Raw genomic sequence first — 24,594 nt, forward strand, 5'->3', positions numbered from 1 at the left:
TTGTTGCATTTAATGTAATTATTGTCACTAAAGGGACTTAAATTACTGTTTTGTCGAAGGTAAAATTGAGATTATTTTCAGAATTTCAGAAATTCTAACTAAATTTCGCATATTATTTAAAAGTGCTAATAAGTAGGTATCATTGTTGCAGTCAGTATAACCCACAAGACCATTTTCAAGAATTTGGAAAAATATCAATCCACAGTAGCTATTAAAGAGAAAGAAATGGTCTGTCACCTAAATAATTGTTGCATTTAAAGCAATTATTGTTACTTAAAGGTATAAAATACCTTTATACTCAACATTACGTAAATTACAGTTGTGCCGACGGAAAAATTTTGATAATATTCATAATTTAAGAAATCTGACTAAATTCGGTATATTCTGTAAAATGTACTCACATACAAAAAGAGATGTGTAACTGAAGAACATTTTCACACTTTTGAAATAACCAGACTGGATTGGTTACTAATAAGGAGACATTCATCAAGAGCTGTTATTTTTTTTTCAACTAAGAGGACACTTCAAATTTGTTCTAACTGAATTCTTGTTGAACTGAGAAAAATTTCAGATGATGTTCACGATTTTTGAAAGCAAAATATAACCAAAAAGGGATTGTAAACTGTGAAATATTAATCAACGTAAAAAAAAAAAAAAAAAAAAAAAACTATATAGTTTTTGGTGTCACAGAAGCCTATGCTATAAGGTTGTGTGAATTTTCATTGTATTCAAGGAAAATACGTATAAGTTCTACAATTTTTAAAAATTAACTTAAATGGCAGCATAAATGTAAGTAAAATATCTATCTTTTTTGCAGCTTACAGAAGTATCTTAAGTCTATACTATATGGCTATAAGAGTAATTGTTTTATTTAAAAAAAAAAAAGAAATAAAATGACTTTCACAATTTAGAAATATCTTGGAAACTTGCAACTAGCTAAACAAGGATTCATTAATAGCTGTTGTAAATACGTTTTATTTCGGCTTCAAAGACATTAAAATTAAATGAATCAGTAATTTTGAAATGCCCATGAGTCAGAAAATGGCGAGATTGCTTTAGTCCAACTTTTTATTTATTTATTTTGGAAGACTGAAGTCGTTCATTTCCTACAATGACAACAAAACTCTACTTTTTTCAGAGATTGATCAGTTCATGACTATCAGGATTTTCAAAAATTAAACAGTTCTTTTTTTCTTTTTTTTATTTTCTCATAACTTTACTTTTATGTGTCATGAACTTTCCAAAATGACTGATTCAAATGAATTTTGCTGCTTTAATTCTGGTTATACTCTAGACAAAATTTCAGAGTACGTTTTCAATTAAGAAAAATAAACTGACTATAAATAATAAAATCAATATTTATCATCAGGATTAATCGCAGTTTTTTTTTTTTTTTTTTTTTTTTACTCAGAGGACAAAAAGAAGTCTACTTTGCAATCTTATATTACTAATGATTTAAAATCAAAATTTTAGAAGCTTGTAACGACAATTTTTTGAAAACTAAAATCAATTAAAAATGGAAATAAATTGAAAACAAACACTTAATTAGCAGCTATCTAATATACGTTTTCTTTTCAATTGTAAGGGCATTAAAATACTAATTGAATTCTTGTTGTTTCGAAAAAAGATGAGACAAGTTTCACCGTTTTGCGAAATAAAATCAATCTGCAAATTTTCGTTATTTCTGAGAAACTAATCAATGTCACTTACTATATACTTTTTGAAGTCACAGGACCAACTCGACTCTATCCTGCAAGGTTGTCTGAATTCTTGTTATTTTCTGTCCAAAATGTATCTAATTCTTTGTTCCACGATGACATTTATGCAAAGAACTGGATTGACACCTTTCATATGTTTATGAGCTGACCATTGAGCTGAACAATGAGTTGATTTCACCTTAAGTCAAATCAAATCACAAACCATTTACCAGTATCTATAAAGAATTTTTAAGACACTTTTAATGTGCCTAAACTTATATGTAAGTAATTTAATTTCGTGTCTGATACCTGTAACTCGATTCCTCAAAAGCACCTTTCAAATTATTCTGGAAGCACACACAGGTATCACAATATATTTTTATTTTATATGTTGCACAGTTACCAGAAAAGGTGCATAGCTCCCCACTTATGTTCATTTATTAATATCTTTCACAGGTCCAATTTGAGTACTTTCTAGGAAATTATGTCATCTTCTTGTTTAAAAAACTTACTTTTGACAAAAGAAAGTGAATGGGATGAGTACAGATTTTTTTGTGACAACTGTATCTTTATAACTTCCTACTATAAGGAGATGGACTTGAGTAGTTGTGCTGCTGCTTCGAACCAGGAGATCTAAGTTAGAATCTCAATCACTTTCTCAGTTGCGGAAAATGAAACCACAGAATTACTTATTACAATTAAGGTAAACTCTCCAGCTTACAATACGCGCCTTTGGCGCGGGAGCCCCACATTAGATTCCCAACGGGAGCTCATGTCATTCGGATTCCACGCTAATCAGTAGGTCCACGTCTCATATAGCCTCGCTGCTGAAAGGGACGTTAAACTCAAAACTCGACTCAACTCCAGCTTATATCTCGAATTAAATTTATATGAACAGTATTGCAACCTAGATGTGTAGTAGAAAGTAGGTAAGCAATATTTTAGTATAGGTTTTAATTGACTTAGAAGAGTGGGAGTCTCTATACTAATAGAAATACTGTCAGCAAAACTGCCATACTCACACCCATCTTTTATTTCGTCTTTCAATTTGGATTGAGCGCTTTTCTAGACATTTTATCCCAATCTCAACTTGAAAAGTCCTCAATGTAGTGACTCCTGAATTTCGCTTTACTTCGTGACAACTCAACGCTTGGCACAGAAAATGAGGATGATTTGTTTATAATCAGAAGTTTACCACCTTACCTCATGAAGTTCTCCAGTGTCCAACATAAGTTTTTGATGACTGTCCTTGCAGTAATGTTGAAAAAAAACACCATCTTTCTCTGAGAAACTTTCTAATTTTATCAAGCAACTAGAATTACATCAAAGATGGTATAGTTCATCTTTGGCTTTTTCATAGGTTTATTTTAATCCAATGCGACAAACCATGGTACCTAAGGCACCATTTTTAAGATCTGTTAGAAGGTGTAAGTATTCATGATTTTTGAACATGACAGTACGTTAAAATAAACTGCATTCAAATAGAGATTTCACCAATCAGAACGTCAGAAATTTAAAATGGGATACAATGATAATTCTAATTGATAATGATTTTTAATCATTGTAAAAAGCAATCAATGGCATTATGTTTTGAGGAAAATATCACTTCAAATGTCCTACTCTGTTTTAGTGAATGAAATGGATTACTGTAGAATTATTGCACGAAAAGTTCCTTGCACACGTTCTGTCGAGAAATGTTGATGTGGACTGGCTGCCCAGATTGTGTAATCTCTTTCTCTGGATTATTTCCTATGTGATTGCCTCATGTCTCAGATCTATGACAAAAAGTGATGAACAATTTGTAACCGAAAGGGAACATTGAAACGAACGTTTGTAAATTTACTGCGCAATATATGCATAAAATAAATTTTGAGAATCCATTCCACTGACTAAACCAGAGGAGCGCATTTGAACGACATCATCTTCAAACCATGATGCAATTCATTACTTTTCACAATAATAATAATAAAAATAATATTTCATCATCACTTGATTTTTAACTTAATCTCATTTAAGTTCTGACGTTCTTATGGGTAAACCTTTAATTTCAATCCACGTCGAAGTTACTGCAAAAATGAATGGACGCTTTACCTATGAAGGTCTAGAACAGGAGATGCCAGTAGGATCATCACCTTCTAACACAGGAAAATTAGATGGTATTCTGAATCCAGGTCCAAATCATGAGATAGTCAATGTACAACAAAAAAATGAGGCGTTGAAAGAACACAAAATGACTACCACTTTAGCGTGTTACTTGTGTGTCAATTTAACACCAAGCACATCGTCTTCAGAGCATATCAGAAATACCTCCTTACTGGTATGAGCAAAGCTTTGCGAAATATATTTCACATTTACGATTAGTAACTAATAACATTCTATGTTTTCCGTAATCGGTGACAATAATATTGTTGTAAACCTTTGAATTATCTGACAACAGTTACACAGATAGTAGTGCTTCCATTTGTTTTCTTTATCTGTTATTCTTGTGTCTAAGCATGTATGAACAGAAGATGGCAGAACTGTTGCCTGTGTAACGTTTTTCAGAGGATTCACAGGTTTACAACAATATTGTTGTGACTGATTACAGAAAATATAGAACATTATTTGTTGTTTGGCATAAGTGCCAAACATATTTCGCAAAGCTTTGCTCATATTAAACGATAAATACCAATGCAAATTCTCTCAGGCAGTAAAGAGTTATTTTTGATATGCTCGGAAGACGATGTGATTGGTGCTCCCCGAAGAAAGGGCGCAACCCTTTAACCGGGTAGACGACAAAAAAAATGATTGGTGCTTTAATGAATGAAAAAAGAATTAAATATATGTAACCTCTTAGACCAACCACATTAAAGTTCAATCCTACTTTTATATATCTGAAGCACTCACCGAACAAAGGGCAAAACCCTTTAACCGGGACGACGGACAAAAAAAAATGATTGGTGCTGAATTAACACACAAGTAACACGCTAAAGTGGTAGTCATTTTGTATTATTTCAACACCTCATTTTTTACAGTGTAGTTTCAATGAAAAAGGGACAAACAGAGAGCAATCTGGAAATGTACACTTATTCAGCTTCACCTTTAGCCACATTCAAAACGGTTCCCTCGAACTCCTGATGGTCTCTTAAACTAACCCAACATTGACACATTTAGACTTCCAACTTCACATAACACACTGGTATCCTCAACCTCAAACTGACATCAGTTCTTCCGCCCTCGATGTAGCAACAATTCTGGATCTCTCAAACCTAACCTCATGACACTTCATGATAATTTAGATGAGTTCAACCTTACTTAATTATTTCTGTACTTTCAATTTTACTCAACCTAAATATCCATAATCCTCACTTAAATTCAAACACACATTATTTTTTTTATCCTTCAGTCTCAAATTATCTGTTACTACTTCAGTATCAACCATATGAGTTCATCTTGACTTAGAGCTGCATGGTGACTCGGTGATAGAGCGGTTATTTCTGTTGCGAGGGGTCGCTGGCTCGATCCCAGACCATGTAAGTTTTTGGTGGGCAGCATCGTATCTGTGGATTTTCTGAGAGTTCTCCCACTTCATCCCACATTTTCATTCTACCAATATTTCCATAATTCTTTCATTAATCATTTCTGCTCTCTAGCCTAAAAATATATTGTGCGGCCCAGGCGGGTACCCAGAAATTTTGTTGGCCCAATATTACAATCCATTACGTGTATGTAGTATTGAACGGATACTATTCTGCACCCGAAAAGACGATAAGTAATTGTAAAATACTTCCACTTATATTTTCAGAAAAAAAAGTGATAGAACTAGATTATTTTTACAAGAGAAAAAAATGAAATGAAATCTTTAAGTTTTACGTTCCCCGGTTATGCCGGCTAAACTAAGGGAGAGGGTGGTGATAAGAAATGAATGCAATGGTGGAATGAATAACGTGGTAGAAAATAGGAGAACCCCATCAACCCCCCTCCACACACACACACACAGTGTTTGTCCATCGCATAGCTCACTTGGCACCAGCTGGGATCAAACCAAGGACCCCATGCATCTGAGGTGAACGCTCTACCAAGGAGCCACCGCGGCCCCTATTAGAGAAAATGTACAGATGAAGTGTAAGATCAACTTTTTATGTTACATCAATGATTTCCTTGTTAAATAAACGTAGTTTTATTGAGAAAGTGCACAAAAATATGCTCAATTGGTAAGTTTTTTTAGGGGGGGGTAGAGATTCATGACATTTTGGATCCTCCTCTGTGAGCGCGCCCCTGGCGCAAAGTTAATTTACCTTCTTCTGACAGTCTGCCTTTCCGTCACCTTACGTTGCTGTCACAGCCAGCAGAATTGATGTAAAAGAAATACGAAGCGCTGCTAGTAACTTCTACTGTATTTACAAAATGAGTAGTGGTCACCTATTTTAAGATATTACTTAAGGGACAGTTGAACCATTACACACTGTCATTTCTTGTACAGCCAGCGACAAAATTCTTTCCGTTTGATGTAATTAGTTTCGTAAATAACTTCAGAATAGAAGGACAATTTGAGCACAGTCTTCAGTAAATTGAAATGAATGTAATTTTCTGTACCTTGCAGTCATTACCGTTATTCCCAAAATAAATCTTACCAAAAGACAAGAACTTTTGTTGCTGGCTGTACAACAAATATTGTATTCATTGTTGTTGTTTCTTGAATTTTAGCGTCTCTTATCAGTACCAAGACTATACAGGCGTGGACTTACAGTTTAAGATGGAATCCGATCGATATTCAAGTTTCAATGCTTTCCTACCAGAAATCGAGTCTAGAATCATGTGCACCATAGACATGCATGTGCTAGCCACTAAGTCTACGGCTATTCGATGCGTTTGCAACGCGTTTTTATGGCTCATGCGTACGCTTGGAATATGCTGACCATGTATTTAAATGTGGATGGCTAATACAAACGCGAAAGCAATAAAAACGCGCAGAATATATCGGATCGAGTGTATTTGGTGCGTTTGGGAACAATAGACCGCCTGCTGCTTCGGAATCAGTAAAAGATGTCTAAAGAAAGGAAAAAGTGGAAACACGTGTTGCCAGGCAAGGGGATTTTTTTTTTTACCAAGAAACAGCTGCTTGGAAGATGCTTTGTGCAGAGAATTGGAACTCTGCTATTATAAAGTGTGTGCGTGTGTAACAAAATTCACAAAAATACAAGGGAATTCCGAAAAAATAGCTTATCACAGAAAAATCTATGTAACATAATAGGATAACATAGAAAAAAGACCTGGAAACCCTGACTGGCTCACAGTATGACTTACAACTCTGGCAAAAGTAAAATTACCGAGTAGCCACCTAGGTCGCGTTCGCTGTGGGGGGTAACCCATCAGAAATACATCCTCGTCAAAGCACCCTCATAAAAGCATAGCCATAGCCTTTAATCAACAGGAAGTGTTAATAAAGGTTGTACTTGCAGCAGTTTCCGCAAACTTATTTACTTAGCCTCTTCTTTTTTATCATCAGATTTAGAGGTTTTACATAGATCTTTCCACTTGTGACGATCTTTTGGGGATTTTTTTTGCTTTATTTATCCCCAACCCTCATTCCTTCAGAATTTTCCTTACCATTTCTTCCCGCGTTTCCCTTGGCCTTCTTTTCAGTCTCTTTCCATCTGGTCTATCCTGCCACACTTTTCTCGGTATCCCCTCCTCTCCCCATACGGTAAACATGTCCGGACCATCTAACTTGTGTCTTCCCGCATAACTAAAATAATATTTTTCCCTAAAAAGTTACATGCTTCCATAATATTTGAGAGGCTGTTACATTGTAACTGTACATCTATTGTAAATTGGTATCCCCTCCCATTCCATACGGTAAACATGTCCGAACCATCCAAGTTGTGTCTTCCCGCATACCGGTAACTAAAATAATATTTTTTTTCTAAAAAGTTACATGCTTCCATAATATTTGAGAGGCTGTTACATCGTAACTGTACGCTTTCGTAAATTGAACCCTCCCTGCTAGTTTAGTGTCTGCAGTATATGTGGTCCCGGATTCTATTCCCAATGGTTCAGATTCCACTTTAAACTCACGTACACGTCTCATGAAAATGAAATGAAATGAAAGTTTTGGGTTTTGCGTCCCACGTTTATGCCGGCTAAGCTAGAGGAGACAGTGATGATGAGGAAAATGATATATTTAGTTTAACGTCCCATGATTATGCATTGAGGCTAAGAGAAACGGTAATGATGAGAAATAAATGAAATGGTGGAATGAAGAAAGTGAGATGAAATGGGTGAACCTCGACAAAACCCACGCACACGGTGTTTGTCCACCACAATGCTCACTTGGCGCGAGATGGAATCGAACCAGGAACCCCATGCACCAGAGGTGACAGCTTTACCACTGGACCACTGTGCCCCGAAGAGAATGAATTAAGTGATGAAGTAAAGAGAATGGAAGGAGAAGAAAGAAGCCCGAGAAAACCCATGCACACGGTATTTGACCACCATTAAGCCCACTTGAGCTGGGATCGAACCAGGGACCTTATGCACGAGACATGAACGCTCTACCACTGAGCCACCGTGGTCCCATTCACATCTCACATAGCCTCGATGCTCAAAAGAGACGCTAAAGTTCATCAAACATGGTATCAAACACTAGTATTATAAGTAATACTAGTGATCTAAATGGATGAATTTACCGTAAACCCAACTATCAGTATCTTTACACTGTCTGTACCTAACACTGTACAACGATTATGTTTTAGATGCATAAAAAATGTTTGTGTTTTGTGTAAGCTATGATGATTCTGTAGGAGAGTATGGTGACTCAGTATACGGAGCCGTGGCTCAGACCTTTGGTAAGATAAAACCTTACTTCAGTCTCAGACCATACAAGTTTCTGGTAGAAAAACTCGTGCCTGTGGGTTTCATCGGGGTACTCTATCTTCTAAACAGTACAAACATTGGACGCCTGACACCATCGATTTCATTCCATTTCATGAATGCATAGAATGTATATTTTTGTGTATACAAGTGTGAAATAAGACTATATTTGCGTGTAATTAAAATTGTGATAGATTATCCTGTAAAAAAAAATAGCTTACCATGTAAAAAAACAAAACTAGCAGCTTTAAAAAGAGTTCCAACAATACTTACCTTGAGGAGTCTTGAACGGTAAAATTCCAATACAATTCTATTAACTGAACTTAAGCTAATGTTTCCCAACTTCTCGCTCGCGAGAGATTAAAATAGATCCCGCGGAACATTGTATTTTCATTCTACTTAGTTTTTTTTTTATTACGTTTTTCACACAAGGTGTATTTGTAATGTACACTACCTAGGTTTCAACCAATTGAGAGTAATAGAATATGGAACATAAAAGCAGAAATATAATTATCAATTTTAGTTGAAAGATACATCAACTATCACATTAGGTGAATCAGGGGCGGATCCAGGACGGACTTCTGGGGGGGCGGTCGGCGGTAATACTGCTACTTTTAAGAGCTCCAAACTTGTTATGGATGGGTTTATTTATATATAAAATAAGAAAGTTTCCTCTTGTGGGGGGGGCGATCGCCCCGATCGCCCCCCTCTGGATCCGCCCCTGAGGTGAATGTTAAATTCATATTAAGCCTACCTCGTATTATAGTTTTTTTTTTCGAATAACTCCTTTTGCAGCTGTATTGCATAGTTGAAAATTATAAATTTAGCGCTGCAAAAATACAATTTATCATTTGATTTTAATGATATGAAAAATACAGTTTTTTTTTCAAACTCACGGATTTCATTTCGGTCTAGAATTTCTAACTGCAGTCCGATTTTCATGAGGTTTGTGACAAATAATCAAGGAAACATGGGAGATTTATGGGACTATGCTTACCGGTTTAAATTCATCCAGGGTAATATCGGCCACGCCTCAAGAAAAACAGCAAATATTCACCAGTGTACCTTACAATTGGAATGATGTGCGGTGCGATGTAGGGATTTGAGTTTTCATCCTTAGATGGCAACCTCGCCAAGGTCAATAAGAAACAGGAAACTGGTCCGTTGTATTCGGAATTATGCTGTACAGTTCTGTGCTACTGTGTAAGTCAGATCGGGACGCAGTGAGAATAGTGTACTTTTTGGAGCAACATGAGTTTATCGTCAAAAGTTTTTTTGAGAACAGATTCTGTTGTTGCTTTAGCAAAGGGCATTTAGAAACAAATTTGCCTCACGTTCTGCCCCAGACAGGAACATAATATGGTCACTAGTGAATAAATTGGAAGAAACAGGATCGGTTTTGAGTGAGACAGGGAAGCATCGGACCCCGCAGGCGAGTATTGTGCAAGATGTCAGTTATCGACTCCTTAGGTATCCCAAGAAATCTCTCCGTCGTTTGTCCCAAGAAACTGGCTATAGCTATCCACATGTGATTTATGGATGTTACTACTAACACTTAATTTGTATTCTGCAATTTCGCTTAAAAAGATCCAAAACCTCATAAAAATTTAAGGTACACTGGCGAAAATTTGCTGTTTTTCTTGAGACGTAATCAATTACCCCGGGTGAATTTAAACCAGTAAACATAGTCCCATAAATCTCCCATCCTTTCTTGAACATTTGCCACAAACCGCATGAAAATTTGACTTCAGCTAGATATTCTAGACCCAAATGAAATCCATGAGTTTTTTTTAAAAAAAATCACCCTATATCTTTTAAAAAAAATCCTTACCTTTTTTATGGGGAGGTTATGCAGTATTAAAAGTCGCTACAAGGAGTCCGCAGCATCATAAAGATTGGGAAACACTGTCTTAAGCGAAAGTACATGTTTCTTGAAAAACAAAAATAGTAAATAAACACCTTCATGTTTGCAATGAGTGCCAGGTAGAAACAAGGCATAATTTGACGTGTACCCAATTTATGCACAATTCAGACAATATACATGTTCTTTTCTACTTTGAACACCAAATCGACAAATTTCAATCACAATACATTATTTGACGTTTGCACTTGTACAGAACCGTTAGCAATAAAAAAATGGCAGCTTGAAACCAGAATAGTGTTTTAACAGTTTATAAAGCATCCAGTTTATACGAGACTTTCAAAAATGTTAAGTTTTTCCAAATTGTTGATTGCTTTAGTTAATTATAACACACTTGACACTAACCACTGTTTGAATTGTGTTTGCAACGTCCAAAAAATTAGAATGTAAACACATGATTCACTTAAAAAAAAATCACACACTATGATTAAATGAAAGCTGGAGAGCACTAGTTCTGCACGACATTTAACAGCTGCATAAATTGGGAATGTGAGCACATTACAAAATGTTACTTTTTTAGACTGAGAAACTGAACAAAATTATTATTTTTTAAAAAAGAAAAGGATAAAATCTACTAAAAGATATTCTACTCTACAAAAAGTTATATATGATCTATAGCCTATGTGAGGTGGTAATGCCATGGAAATAGAAAATAGAAACTAGTTCTAATAATTGAAACAGTTGCAGTTTCAGAATCACAAACGTGAAAAGCAATACAAACTAACTAATATTCAAAAAATCATAGGGCTATAGATCAATGAAAAAGGTTAAAAATGGAAATGTGACATGCAGAACCTCATTTACACACTCTTCTTGTTGACACCACAACAAGTTGAAGAGGAGCAGTCGGTTTCTTCTGAGCTTTTGCACCGTAGTAAACACTGGTCGGTATCTTTGTCCTCATGATCGCTACCTGTTGAATCGTCCTCCTCTTCTAGCACTTCCGGCTGAAGCGTGACGGAATGAATTCCTTCGTTGTGCAAGAACCCTTTAATCTCTTTAGCAATCCTCATGTACTCCTCCATAGATACGCATCGGATGTGAGTCGTAACGATGTACTTTCTATCAGTGAGACACCACAAATGGAATTCATGAATCCCAAGCAAGCCATCAACGTTGTCTACAAGATCTTTCTGGATTTTATCCGCATCGATTTCCATTGGGATTGCCAACGTTAGAACTAATGCCGACTCCTTTACCACTGGCCAAAGCTTTCTCCAAATATCATATAACATGATCACCGTAAATCCTAGATTCCACAAATATCTTAAATTCCAACGAGTTAAACTTTCGATAACTGTACATAGGACGTCAGATCCTGAGATGTAAGTATTAGCCAGAAAGTTGAGAGATACAACTCGTATGTTTCGGCTTCTTACCAATGAGTACTTCCGGTCGCAGTTATTTGAGTGAAGAGCAGGTCGTACAGCTTCCTCGTCCTGAGCCTCATTTGTTGCCATCGCACGGGTAATTTTCTTCAGAAATCCTTTCTGCGAGAAACCGCGAAACAATGCACTGTAATCATACAAGAGAACGAACGCAAAAAGGCTGAAAACAAAGCTTGAACCATGGACAGTAAAGTAAACCGTTAGATCACGCAAAGGTTCATTCTGAGCCAGTTTTTGTAAGATATCAGTGCACACAAGTATGTATGAAACAAAAATCACAATTGAATTAAAAACGGTAACAAACTCCTCAATTCTTGACCAGTCATACGTATTCTTTGACCATTTCTTGGTAGATATTTTCATCGAAGTGAAAGCCATGGACACCACCATCACATCAGTGAGAGTCGGGAAGCTATCAGGTACTGCAAAACTAGGATTGTTTATAGAAACAGTAATTCTTGCAAGAAACACCACTCCGAAAGAGAACAAAAGAATCATGAGTCTCTTCATGACGATACAAAGCCTTTTACAACGTTCAGTAAATTCAATTCTTCGAAGTTTCAACTCCACTTGCAAACTTTTGAGATATGGCGTATTTTATGACCCGGATGATGATGATGAAACTCGAGCTTCTGATTTTTCTACTCGGAGAAGCTAGATGCATTTCACCTCTTGCACCTTCAGAATTTCGTTTTGCTTCATGCCGGAGATACAGTTAGGAAAATTAAAGTAAAAATCAACGGATCAAATTAATTAATTACAATTAAAACTACTTTCAAAAAAAAGCAACTGTTACAATTAATTAAGAGTTAATTTATTGGTAAATTTAAATCCTGTTACCAATTCACACGAAACGCACTCTGCATTGTATGCATTGTACCCTAAAGCTTCTTAGTTTTAATTTAGCTTTTCCAAATATATATAATAACAGCCTTCCATATTATTCTCAACTTAAAATTCATAATTTAAAAACAATATGAGAGTATCTACTTAATAAGAATCGTGTCAACATAAATAATGATGAAATTTTGACGATATTAATAGCGTCGTAGGCAGAAAATGAGGCCTCTGTGTTAAAAAAAAATCAGTGGCCCTTTTGTTAGTGATCCCATTTCTAAGCATATTTGTTTGAGCCAGAGGTGGCTAATTTGCAACTGGAACTCACTCGGGTTTGTAAGGGCTCTGGCGGTCACTAGTATCAATGAGGTTCACAATAACTCTGATTCACGCTTCCTCGAGCTCAGACTCGCAATCTTCAATGAGGTTTGCGCCAATTCTTGAGAGATAGACAGCTTATATCAGTCATTGACTTTGGTAATGTACGATGTATTTCTATCGTAATCAAAAGAAGTCCCGCATTGCATGGACGACCCTACCGGGAGAGGAATGCCAGTTTACTCCCTGCAAGAGGGTTTAACGGTGACTGAAGAAACGTGCTAATCCCAGGTATCTGGGTAACAGTTTCTGAACCTATAAAAGGGAGGAAACCCTGCAGGAAAAGAGGCTAGTATCATGCTGAAATGGTGACTTAACACGTACCATTGGATCCGGGATGAGATACGGAAGTATCATGACGTGTACGCGGTACCTGTGAGTGTAAAGGCGGTTGCCAGTTGACGGATAGAATTAGGCAGGGCCGGGAATGATCAAGCTCCCCCGGGCATGCCTGGGGCTCCAGGCACTGGGCTGGACTCTGCCGGGTTGAAGTCTTACTGTGGGATTCGGTAGCTTATGTAAACTCATTCCAGGTACCTGGGTAACGTTGAGCATAGGCGGGAGGTGAGCTTGCCTTACAACGCTCGGGAGCATGGGAGGCCTAGACTTGCTAGCTAGGCCGTCTCCACCAGTAGGCAAATGGTAGGCAGGACCGGTCCAGCCGCTCTGTAGGCGTATCTCACTCCCCTACAAAATAAGGGTTGCATCGCATCTGCGAACTAAGGCTGAAGGACACACCTTAATGGCGAAAAGGAATATCCACTGTCCACGACAAGGGATTTACGGGCCGGATGCCATTAATTCGGAAGCAGTATATTAAATAGGCAGAACGGCCGTAGCACGTCTTATCAGCGTGCGTAAGTGTGGTAAGTAGACCACTAGCTCCTCGTTGTCTCAATTTCGTGAGCGTTTACCATATTGGGCTCGGGCTAACTATTTTCAGTGGGCTAGCACTCAGTCATGCTTGTATTCAGTAACCTCATTGGGGCTCGATGTCGATCGGAATTTGACTCTTGTTCATTATCTCTTATCACATACGTTAGCGCATAATTGTTAAGCCCAAGAGGTGGGATCAGGAGTTTGCACCTATCTTTTTTAACTAATAACTTACAAATATACAAACGACTTTTCCTTTCTATTTTTCCAAGGAGAAAGCTGGTTCAATTACTGTTTAGCAACATTATGCTACTGTCATCTTATATATAAATAGCAAGGTGTCCTAATTTCCCGGCAAGAGAAACAAGTTAATTGAAAATAATTTTAACCACCTATAACCTCCTGGTTTTCGGCTCAAGAGACTTGTTGTTGCAGGATCGAATTAACTGAAATTCTGAACTCTCAAAGACTAACCGCATATTGGCCAGAGGATAGGCAAGCCATGAAACAGAGGGAGGTAGGAGACGATACGGAGAGAGAGGTTTGAGACTTTTGGCCGTTTGTCTCAATCACAACGTCGGAAAGTCCTTGTTCGGCACGTGCTGGAGTGTTTGTCGTACGAGGCTTTGTTCCATTGTTCACAGTTTCCTGCCTGTACTCTGCCTCGGCTTTAGCTGTTCTCTGCGGCTAATCTTATACTCTTCAGACACTACGATCACATTATTCTAATCGCATATTGACCAGAGGATAGGCCAGCCATGGAGTAAAGGGAGGTAGAAGAGAATGTGGAGAGAGAGGCCTGACAGCATTGACCGTATATATCAAAGTCAGTTAGTCATTGGCTAGCACGTGCTCGGAGCGTATGCGGTACAAGGCTTTGTTCTATTGTTCGCGTTTCTTACTTGTACTTCGCCTTGCCTTGCCTGTTCTGTCCTCTGTTTAATGTTCGACTAGCCTATAACTTACCCCTAAAAGACCCTGTTTCAAACTTAGTTGTGATTTCAGATTTTTCTCGGTGTGACTTTCAACATGTACAGGTTGAAAGTATACTTAAAAAATACAGGTAGTTTAAGTTCTACACGATCGGAGATATGCGCCAGGGTAATTTCTTAGCTGCGTGGAGAAATTTCCCTTTGGATACTCCTTGAAATCATCACTGTTCAAAAGTAAAATTCCTTGTTTAAATTAGTTTCTCGAGCCAGAAAGCATAGCTTCACCTCTTTTATGTAAATCATTTGGCAAAATCGTTACTCCGCATTAGACAAAATGTCCAAATTGTTTTTTACATATGATATCTCCAAAGTGGTGAATTATCTAAAGTTATTTTTCGCATTAGGAAGAAAATGTAAGTGAAACCAACATCATGAAAATCAAAAGCCCTTGCAATGTCCAGAATCGCTCCTAAAATACTTATTCCAAAATACGGACATTGCCAAATTGCTTTCACGTTTATCTAACTATAGTTTTCATGAAAATTGCAAAATAAGATCGTTATACCTCAAGATCTTGCCAAAAAGTTTCCGAATGTCACCCTTAAGCATGGGGAGCACAGGAAACAATTGTGGAATAGTATAGTAATATATACATGAAAAGTTTTTAAATGTATATAGGAGAAGACTTCCACTCAGCCCCAAAGCAAATTCTGAAATGACGCTCCTGCTCTTAAGTACAATATATCGTTTGGCCTAACGTTGGGAAACAGCGAATTCGTTGCAAAATTGTTGGCCACCGTCGAACCAAAATCTGTGCTACGTGGATTGAACGTTTGCTTCCATCAGAAAAATACCAAATGTACCTGCGTAGAATATTTGATTAAAAACATTAAATACAAGCAGCTAGTTCGTCTGAGTTCCACTGTATTGAATAATTTTAGGGCCATGTTCATCAGTTCTATTGAATTTATGAAAGTAGAAAACATGTTCTATTTTTTAATACATAATATATACAATTTCTTACCATTACATCAGACTACTCAAAACTTATAGTATCAACGACGTTGAATTCGTACAAGTAATTGAGAGATTCACATTTTCTACAGCAAAACAATCCCATTTACTAAATCACGTGTATTCATTTCTAACTGTTCAATACACGCGATAGCTGTTAGTGTTTTCTTTCTTCCCTCCGTTTAAGATGAAATTTCATAAAATCAAAGAAGTGAATGCGATATTCAAATTCTTTTCTCTCACCCTACCAGTAAATGATCGGTTCTATGTCGGCATGCTTGGCTAATAGTCGGTACGTTGTAGACTAATGGTCAGCATGGTTGGTAATTGTAAAAATAAGAGTATGTTGGGCAACCAACAATTTCTCAATATTTATTCATCACCTTTAATCTCCAACCACCAATCACAATTTTACTTATATCGTAAGGTTTAAGTTAAGAGTCTTCAGCAAGACAGCCAAAATTAACGTATGGCCAACGTTCCCAGTTGGCTCGCCTACCCTTCCCATTGTTACGCGTGTTGTCTGTGCTCCTAGGACATAACCATGAGACAATTTTTACCAGATTTCGCAAAACTTTGCGGTTCGCAACAGAACCCAAAAGCTTGAAGAAAGTAAAGTAAATCTTATACCGATTATCGCAAACTAAAATGCAAAGATTATGTGCGCTGACACAAACCCTTATGAATGAGGCACAATGTCAGTACGGCGCAAACCCTTACGGAATGAGGCAGCACGTCTATATGGCACAAACCTTTACGGATTGAGGCTCAATGTCTGTATGCCGAAAACCCTTACGGAATGAGGCACCATGTATCTATGACACAGGCCCTTATGGAATGAGTCAGTTTTGTCTGTATGACGCAAACTGTATCGATACGAGCTACCATGTCTGTATGAGTAGAGGCCACATTCCGTAACAATCGATACAAACTTCGCGAACTGAAACACAACGCAAAACACGAGGTAGTGAGTTTGTGAAAATATTTGTCTAATATAAATTAGAAAACGCAAAATTTGCATAGTTGAAGTCACATTGCAAAATAAATTATGTGGTATCGAATATTGCAAACTACAGGAGTGATTCGTGAGGGCACTCACACCGATATGAATTTCTTCTAAAGACCCAGTGTATATATATGTTTGGAAATTCTTAAGTTCTTGAAAGAGTAATAACAACATATGAAAAGTTTCCATTTAACCGGACAGGAATATTTTCTATTTTCGGTTATATAATATATTGAGGGGCACATTCCATACCATAAATCGTAAAAATTGCCGAGCGTAACGAAACGCAAAGTGATGAAAAACATGCAAATATTAATTATAACTGCAGATTTTGAATTCTGTTGTCTGAAACAAGGATCTTATAAAATAGAAGATCTGCCCTTACAACAAAATCTTGAAGCCATACGTCACAGTTTTACCACCCCTACTCTGCTCACTCCGCCCAATAGGATCGCAATGATTTGAGTCAACAATCATGGCGGAAACTGGAGTAGCCAATCAGACGTGTCTATCCTCGGTTGTTCTTTGGTTTCATCGATTTAATAGGATGAAGATACATATGGGCAGATCCTCCATATATAACATACTTGGTCTGAAATTATTATGGAATGAACTATGGGGCTCATTCTGTGCTGCCTTCGCAAAATTTTTCTCATCGCAACACAACGCGAAAGACAAAACAAGCGATTGTAATTCCTATACCGATTATCACGAACTAAAATGCATATTTTCTTTTGCGTTGAAAGAATTTGTACTAATATTATCTTGATTAGTGAAATTACATTCCGTTTCCGATCAATAAGACCCGTTTAAAGATGCATAAAGATGACACTGCTTACTTCAACATTTCACACTAGAATATGCCTGCACGTTATAATGATTAACATAATATGATATAAAATGAAAATATAAATAAAATTAGGAGTAGATTTAGGAATTCGATTTCTGGGCTTTTGGTATCTAATGCCATGTTAACCCATCCCGTATGAGGGATGACGTACACTTATGTCCAAAATGGTTGTCGCATGTCTATAAATATGTTGTTGTAGGAATATAATTTGATAACGAATTCGCCCGGTATTTCTTATAATGTTAGTATGTATATAATCGACAAAGACATGTATGTGGTAAATTTCATGTCAAAAGAGCAGTAAATAAGAACAATAAAACGAAAATAAAATTTTCTTGTCCATGTAGCAACATTTTGTTTTACTCATTCTAATTTTCGTATTTATAATTCTTTTTCTATGAAATTTACCACAAATATACATTTCCCGATTATACACTTAGTATCGGTGTTAAAAGTACCCTGCAAAATCATTATCAAATTATATTCTTACAAGAAGACAGTTATAGATATGCGACAGTCATTTTGGACATGAGTGTACTTCGACGATCTCACTGCATAGTAAAGTGGGTAGGAAGGAAGGAAGCGGTCTGTGTTATTTATTGCGGATACGATCCCGGCATGTGCTTGGTGTGAATGAGGAAAACGCAGGAAAAACTCAATGAAGATACTCGATCTACAAAACTTTCACATATTTTTTTTCGACCTAGTCGTCCCTGAGGAATATAAATAAAATGTAGGGCTTTTAGCATTTACATGCAGTCATGACATTGATCTTTAGCGTCGGTGTGCCTTCAGTAGCATAACTAGTACTGAATTCAGTCTCAAATATTTTGCGCAAACACGCTTGATAAAATACAAAATTGCTCAGATTATTTTGGTATTTTCCAAAATTTAAATTGTCTCTTTTCTTACTGAACACAGCAAAATATGGTGAGTTAATAGAACTCAATTTTAATTTTAACATAGGCTAATGGTCCCAGAATGGTAGTGTGTTATTTCAACATCAAATGTTCGGTGGGCCCGACTTTATTGATTTCACACAGTACCGGTGTTGACAGGGGAGAAAATAACAGCGGCAATGTTAAAGAACTAGGTGAATGAATTAGATACCCACCACTAATAAGAGCGCCACTGTGTTCTTTAAATATATACCTGTGTTATTGTAAGACCATAGCTCGCATGTTATATGCAACTAATTGAGATACTAATATTAGTAATTATATTATTTGCTAGTGATCAGTCAAACCTTTCATCTGGTAAGGACAATGACTTAGCAACCCTAATAGCATAGTAGATTTCTAATAGCTTTTTTTCAATCCTTCAAAGCTAACTCCTTACACTCACAGAAGCTTGCATTTACACGGCTACAGACTAGTGGTGGGCCCAAATTCTATATCTAGCTTCAATCCCAATTTATCAGTTTGCAATTCCAGTGCAACTAGCTCTTTTATCTTTATTTCTTGATTTTCCTTCTACATCTGTTTTTTTTAAAAAAAGAAACTTGTTTCCACCTTTAATGATAAGGAACTAAGTTTGTGACAAAGACAAGATTAGTTTCCATATCAAAACTGTGATAACTAACTAAATGGAACAGGTGTTTGCTACTGTTTTCTCGTATTCGACAACAATTAAGCAAATCATGCTTGGATTTGTTTGACCTTTTGCTTTAGCACTGTCCATGTGACCTTAAACTAATGCAACCTAAACATGATTTATGAATGTAGTATTCAAATAGAAGATGATCTTAGTGAATTTAACTACCATCATCATGAAGTCTGTTTTCAACAGGAAAAAAATATTTATTTTAAATAATATAGTTATGACAGAGTTTGCAGCCTCGTGCAAATGCATGTGTTGCGTATATGGTAGAGCCGGCCCTGCGTACGTCCGAATCAATGGAGGCAGAGGCACTGCAATTCATTTACACATGTTGGTAAATTTGCAATATCATCCGGTTTCCCTAGATGCATCACAGAAGTTCGGAAGTTCAAAAATTGTATCGAATGTATCAAACGAAACAACCCTCTTTTCAAGCTCATTACTTACTGTATTTTTACAGTACTTTCTCGGCAAGCACCTAGGTACTTCTGAGTGACAACTATATACTAAATTTAACTATTTTTTAATAAGGAGTTCCAACGATATAATAATCAGTCAGACACTGACATTTTGCTTGGTATATTAGTTTTTTCAATTGAAAGATTACATTTTAAAAAGTTAATGTCATGGATAAAGCTTTTCAGCACAAAAACAAGTCGTCCAGCATTCATTTATGCGAAGCACCATTTTTCCACATCGTGTTCATGGCACCGAGTTCCTCATTTCTCGAAGCCTTTTCCGTTTTCGTATTTCATATAATTTATTAATAATATAAACGAAGTACAAATAGAGATTTTCAAGAATTGATTTTTATCATCCTTTCCCTTGTAGCAAGAAAGCTTTAATTCAGTTTGCATCTGAATGGATTTTCACTTTCTACGCTTACACTGCGTTGACTACATTTGGAATTGCAAGTACTGCACTTGCACCTGGCTTGCACATGAAAGCGAAAATACTTGATTCATGTTTAAACGGCAAGCTTAATGCAAACTTGCCGCCACGTAACTTCACAACTGGAACTCAGCTTGTATCAAGCTTTCACGCTGTCCGCACAAGAAGAATAAACGCTTGTCAGAATTGCAAGGTATACTAGCATCTAATTTGATGCAAGAATTCTTTCCTGCTAGAGTTATGTCTTGACTCCACAGACTGCCGCCTTACGCACTTGACTGGAACTTGCCTTATTGTTGGTCCACATCCTAGTAAAGATGATAAAATATTTTATTTGGAGTAGTATTATTCATTTATGTAGTTATTATACATTAAAACCTAAACAAATGATTTTTATTTTACATTCTGAAGCTACAGTTTACTCCTTATCAGTGATGGAAAGGGTCATGGGTAACTTGCTCATGACTTTTGTTCACGTCCTCTGGGTCTGGATCTCGTTTCCCAGACCCAGTCTGAATTGATGTCCCGGACGAAGGCGGAGACCCAGACAGACCAAATCTGACTTGATGTCCTGGACAAACTCGGAGACCCAGGCACATCCGATCTAAATTTATGTTCCGGACAAACATGGAGATCCACACAGACCCGGTCTGAGTTGATGTCCCCGACAAATGTGGAGACCCACACAGACCCAGTCTGACTTGATGTTGCGAACAAACGCGGAGATCCAGTCATACCTGGTCTGACTTGATGTCCTGGACAAACGTGAAAACCCAGAGACATACCTGTTCTGACTTGATGTCCCGGACAAACGTGGAAACCCAGAGACAGACTTGTTCTGACTTGATGTCCCGGACAAACGTGGAAACCCAGAGACAGACCTGTTCTGATTTGATGTCCCGGAAAAACGTGGAAACCCAGAGACAGATCTGTTCTGACTTGATGTCCCGGACAAACGTGGAAACCCAGAGACAGACCTGTTCTGACTTGATGTCCCGGACATATGTGAAGACCCAGATCGACCAGAAAGCAGCGGAAATAATGGCCCTGCAGCATTACTGATGTATTTTGTAGTTGATTAATGATGTTTAATAGACACTACTTAAGCTTGGACATTCATTTGTTTGATCTCTGGTGTGACTTTCCTTACATAAGATACAACATCTTGAACATTTCAAAAATAATTTCATGTTTGTTCGTCTTCCCCTACTGAATAAAAGGTAACGGCTACCACACTAAAGTTTCTTGCTCCAACTTCTTAAACAAAATCAAGTTGTGCCGCAAGTATTTATTTATGAAATACGAGCAAAATTATGTTTACGAAAAACTTCGCTCGAGAAAAGCTCATCCCAGAATAAACTACCCTTTGTGAATATTTTCAGGACAAATGAGTTATGCCATAATATGAGGTTATGAACGAAATATTTATTTATGAAATATAAACGAAGTTGCCAGAGTCATTTTTCAGAAAATCGTCTAAAAAATCATCCTCAGGAGTGAACTTCTGAATTTTAAAAAAAAGTACTTTAGAGTATATTATATGGCTGTTAGTGGAACATTGGTTTATGAAATAAAGGGTGTCCAAACTAGAGCGACGGATTTAATATGCTTAATAGAATGCCTTTTTAAAAAATAATGATAAATTACATCATTATGATGATCATTACAATGTGTAAGTGTCCCGATTTAAGAATGACAAGTTTCTTTCACGCAACATGTCTTGTGATTGGGTTGGTAACACTGTTCTTACAAGTAAACGTGTGGTGTGAATTTTAGAGTGATGGAAGCATGAAATCGTACTTCTTTTCAAGTCGAGCACTGGAATATAGTGAAAGTTAATGGAGAACGGTACCAGTTTTTTATGATCAGTTTAGAAGTTACCAGTTTTGTGACCAGTTACCAATATAGTTACCAGTTTTGTGTGTGTGACTGCATTTCACAAAACTGATATTGAACGCAAGTAGTTTCAACAAGATGATGCTACCTCCCACGAAGTGATTGTGTTGCTGTGTCAGAAACTACCAGGCCATATCCGCTTCTGAAGTGATGACCAGAACCGGCCAGTGAGGCCATGTGAACTTACTCCTTGGAAACGTGTTATCAGCTACATCAATGCAAGAATATGTGCAAAAGTAATCATGAATTTAATCGAGAGAGTTAACTCCTGAAGAGTAAGAGTAGCAAGAGGCTCATTCTTCCGAAGTTTTGTGCCTTTGGGTCCCTGCCCAGAAATCAAGGCCGCAGGTCCATTAGAACACTCTCTCTAAATTTTGGCAGTGGTAACTTGGCCCACCCATTAAATTTCAGCAGGTGTACATTGGCCCAACCTTAAATTTGAGAATCGTTAAATCTAAAAAATTAGTATAGTAGTATAGGATCCTAATGTATAATACTGTCAGTTTGGGTGGTCCACCTCGTTCCCTTTTATGAGTATAAATTTGAAAAAAAAATCAAATTTCGGAGGTGTTTGACCTAATTTATCATGTTTGATAAGGTCTTATTACCTCATATGGATATAAAGGTGTGTACAGGGGCCCATTCCCATTGATAAAGCATAGGCACATTGGTGTACTCGTCTTAAAATTTAGAAAAAATGAAATATTTGAACTTTACGTCCCACGATTATGCCAGCTAGGCTAAAGGAGACGGTAATGGTGAGAAATGAATGAAATGGTGGAATGAAGAAAGTGGGAAGAAACGAGAGAACTCCGAGGAAACCCACGTACATGGTGTTTGTTCACCACAAAGTTCAATTGGAGCGAGCTGGAATCGAACCAGGGACCCCATGCACCAGAGGTAAACGCTCTACCACTGAGCCACCGCGGCCCCCTTAAAATTTGGAAGGGGTACATTGGCCCACTCCTTAAATTTATGGGTGGGTCAATATACACCAAATAAAATATAGAGGGAGTGGTCCTAGGTACTTCTAGGTCATTGACCCCGGGCTAAACCTCAAGGTCATTGACCTTTGACCACTCAAAGATTTTTGCTGACTCGGTTAGATATCAGGCGGGCGTACTACTGCGTACTATTGTTGTGAGGGACATACGCCGGATGACAGCTTTGGTTTTTAAATCCGAATATTTATGCATTCTAATGCTGTAGAAAAATTCACCATTTTGTAAATAGATATATGTAGTATTTTATTAAACATGTTAAGTCCGTCGCTCTCATTGAGAAACCCTTTGCGAATTAAATCGTTAAATCGTTAGAGCTGCTTTTGAAAAAATCGCAAATTGGATTTTCTCCCTTGAGTAAGCTACCCTTATCTTGAGGGTAGGAAGAAAATTTAAAAATAAACGCCCCTAGGAAATATTATAAAAACTTTAAAGGTTGGAGCAGATAAGATTAACAGTACAGGCTCTAGGCCAGTGGTTCTCAACTTAATTCATATCACATCCTCTTGCCAGGGACCCCCTTATAATTTCTGGTTTGTAATAAGCTTGAGTGAGCTTTTTAATTATACCTATTACGGAGATCTCACGATATGCATCTATTTTTATATAATAGTTAGATCCATTTCTTATATATAGTGAATACAGTAACTTTTCTAAAAGCAAATAAATTAAAACAAAATTTGGCCAGTTCATTCATATTACAAATATCAAATTCGATCCGTCACACTGTTTAAATAAATAACGTAATTTCTAATTTTGGTTAAAAAAAAGTTTGGACAGTTGTTAAAAATGTTATTGAGTATTTTCAATGACTCGATAGTGTGCGTGACGAAGACTGAATCGGACATTGCCGCACTAGTGAAATCACACCATGCTCAGGTATCTCATTAGCTTTCAAATTTTAATTGTGTTTCAATATGCAGGTTTTGTTAAATTTGTATTTTTCTAGTATTTCAATATTCAGTTCTTATTAATTTCATATCGTACCCCAACTCTGCACCTGTTGAAAATGTTTAGTAGACCCATTTTTTTGTAGTTTTTTACAGTATGTACACTCATGTCCAAAATTATTGTAGCATATCTATAACTGTCTTCTTGTAAGAATATAATTTGGAAATGAATTTTCAGGGTACTTTTAGTACTGTTACTAGGTGTATAATCGGGAAATGTACATTTGTCTTAAATTTCATAGGGAAATAATTATAAATACGAAAATTATAATGAGTAAAATAAAATGTTGCTAAATGGTCAAGAAAAATTTAGTTTCGTTTTATTATTCTTATTTATTGCTCTTTTGTCACGAAATTTGCCACATACATGTATTTGCCGATTATACACATACTAACATTATAATAAATACCGTGCGAATTCGTTATCAAATTATATTTCTAGAAAAATAGATTTATAAACATGCGACAATAATTTTGGACATGAGTGTACAAAAATAAAAATATAT

The 24,594-nt window shown here is 36.8% G+C and overlaps 1 protein-coding gene across 1 annotated transcript; it reads right to left on the reverse strand.

Moving 5' to 3' along the window:
- Positions 1-11,270: 11,270 nt before the first annotated feature.
- On the reverse strand, positions 11,271-11,930 carry LOC145674224 (proton-coupled zinc antiporter SLC30A1-like). Its single transcript, XM_081744060.1, has one exon. The coding sequence runs from the start codon at positions 11,928-11,930 to the stop codon at positions 11,271-11,273; it is 660 nt and encodes a 219-aa protein (XP_081600186.1).
- Positions 11,931-24,594: the final 12,664 nt, after the last annotated feature.

The sequence above is a fragment of the Thermobia domestica genome, chromosome 17 (assembly GCF_964235325.1).
Source record: "Thermobia domestica chromosome 17, izTheDome1.hap1.1, whole genome shotgun sequence".
Lineage (NCBI taxonomy): Eukaryota > Metazoa > Arthropoda > Insecta > Zygentoma > Lepismatidae > Thermobia > Thermobia domestica.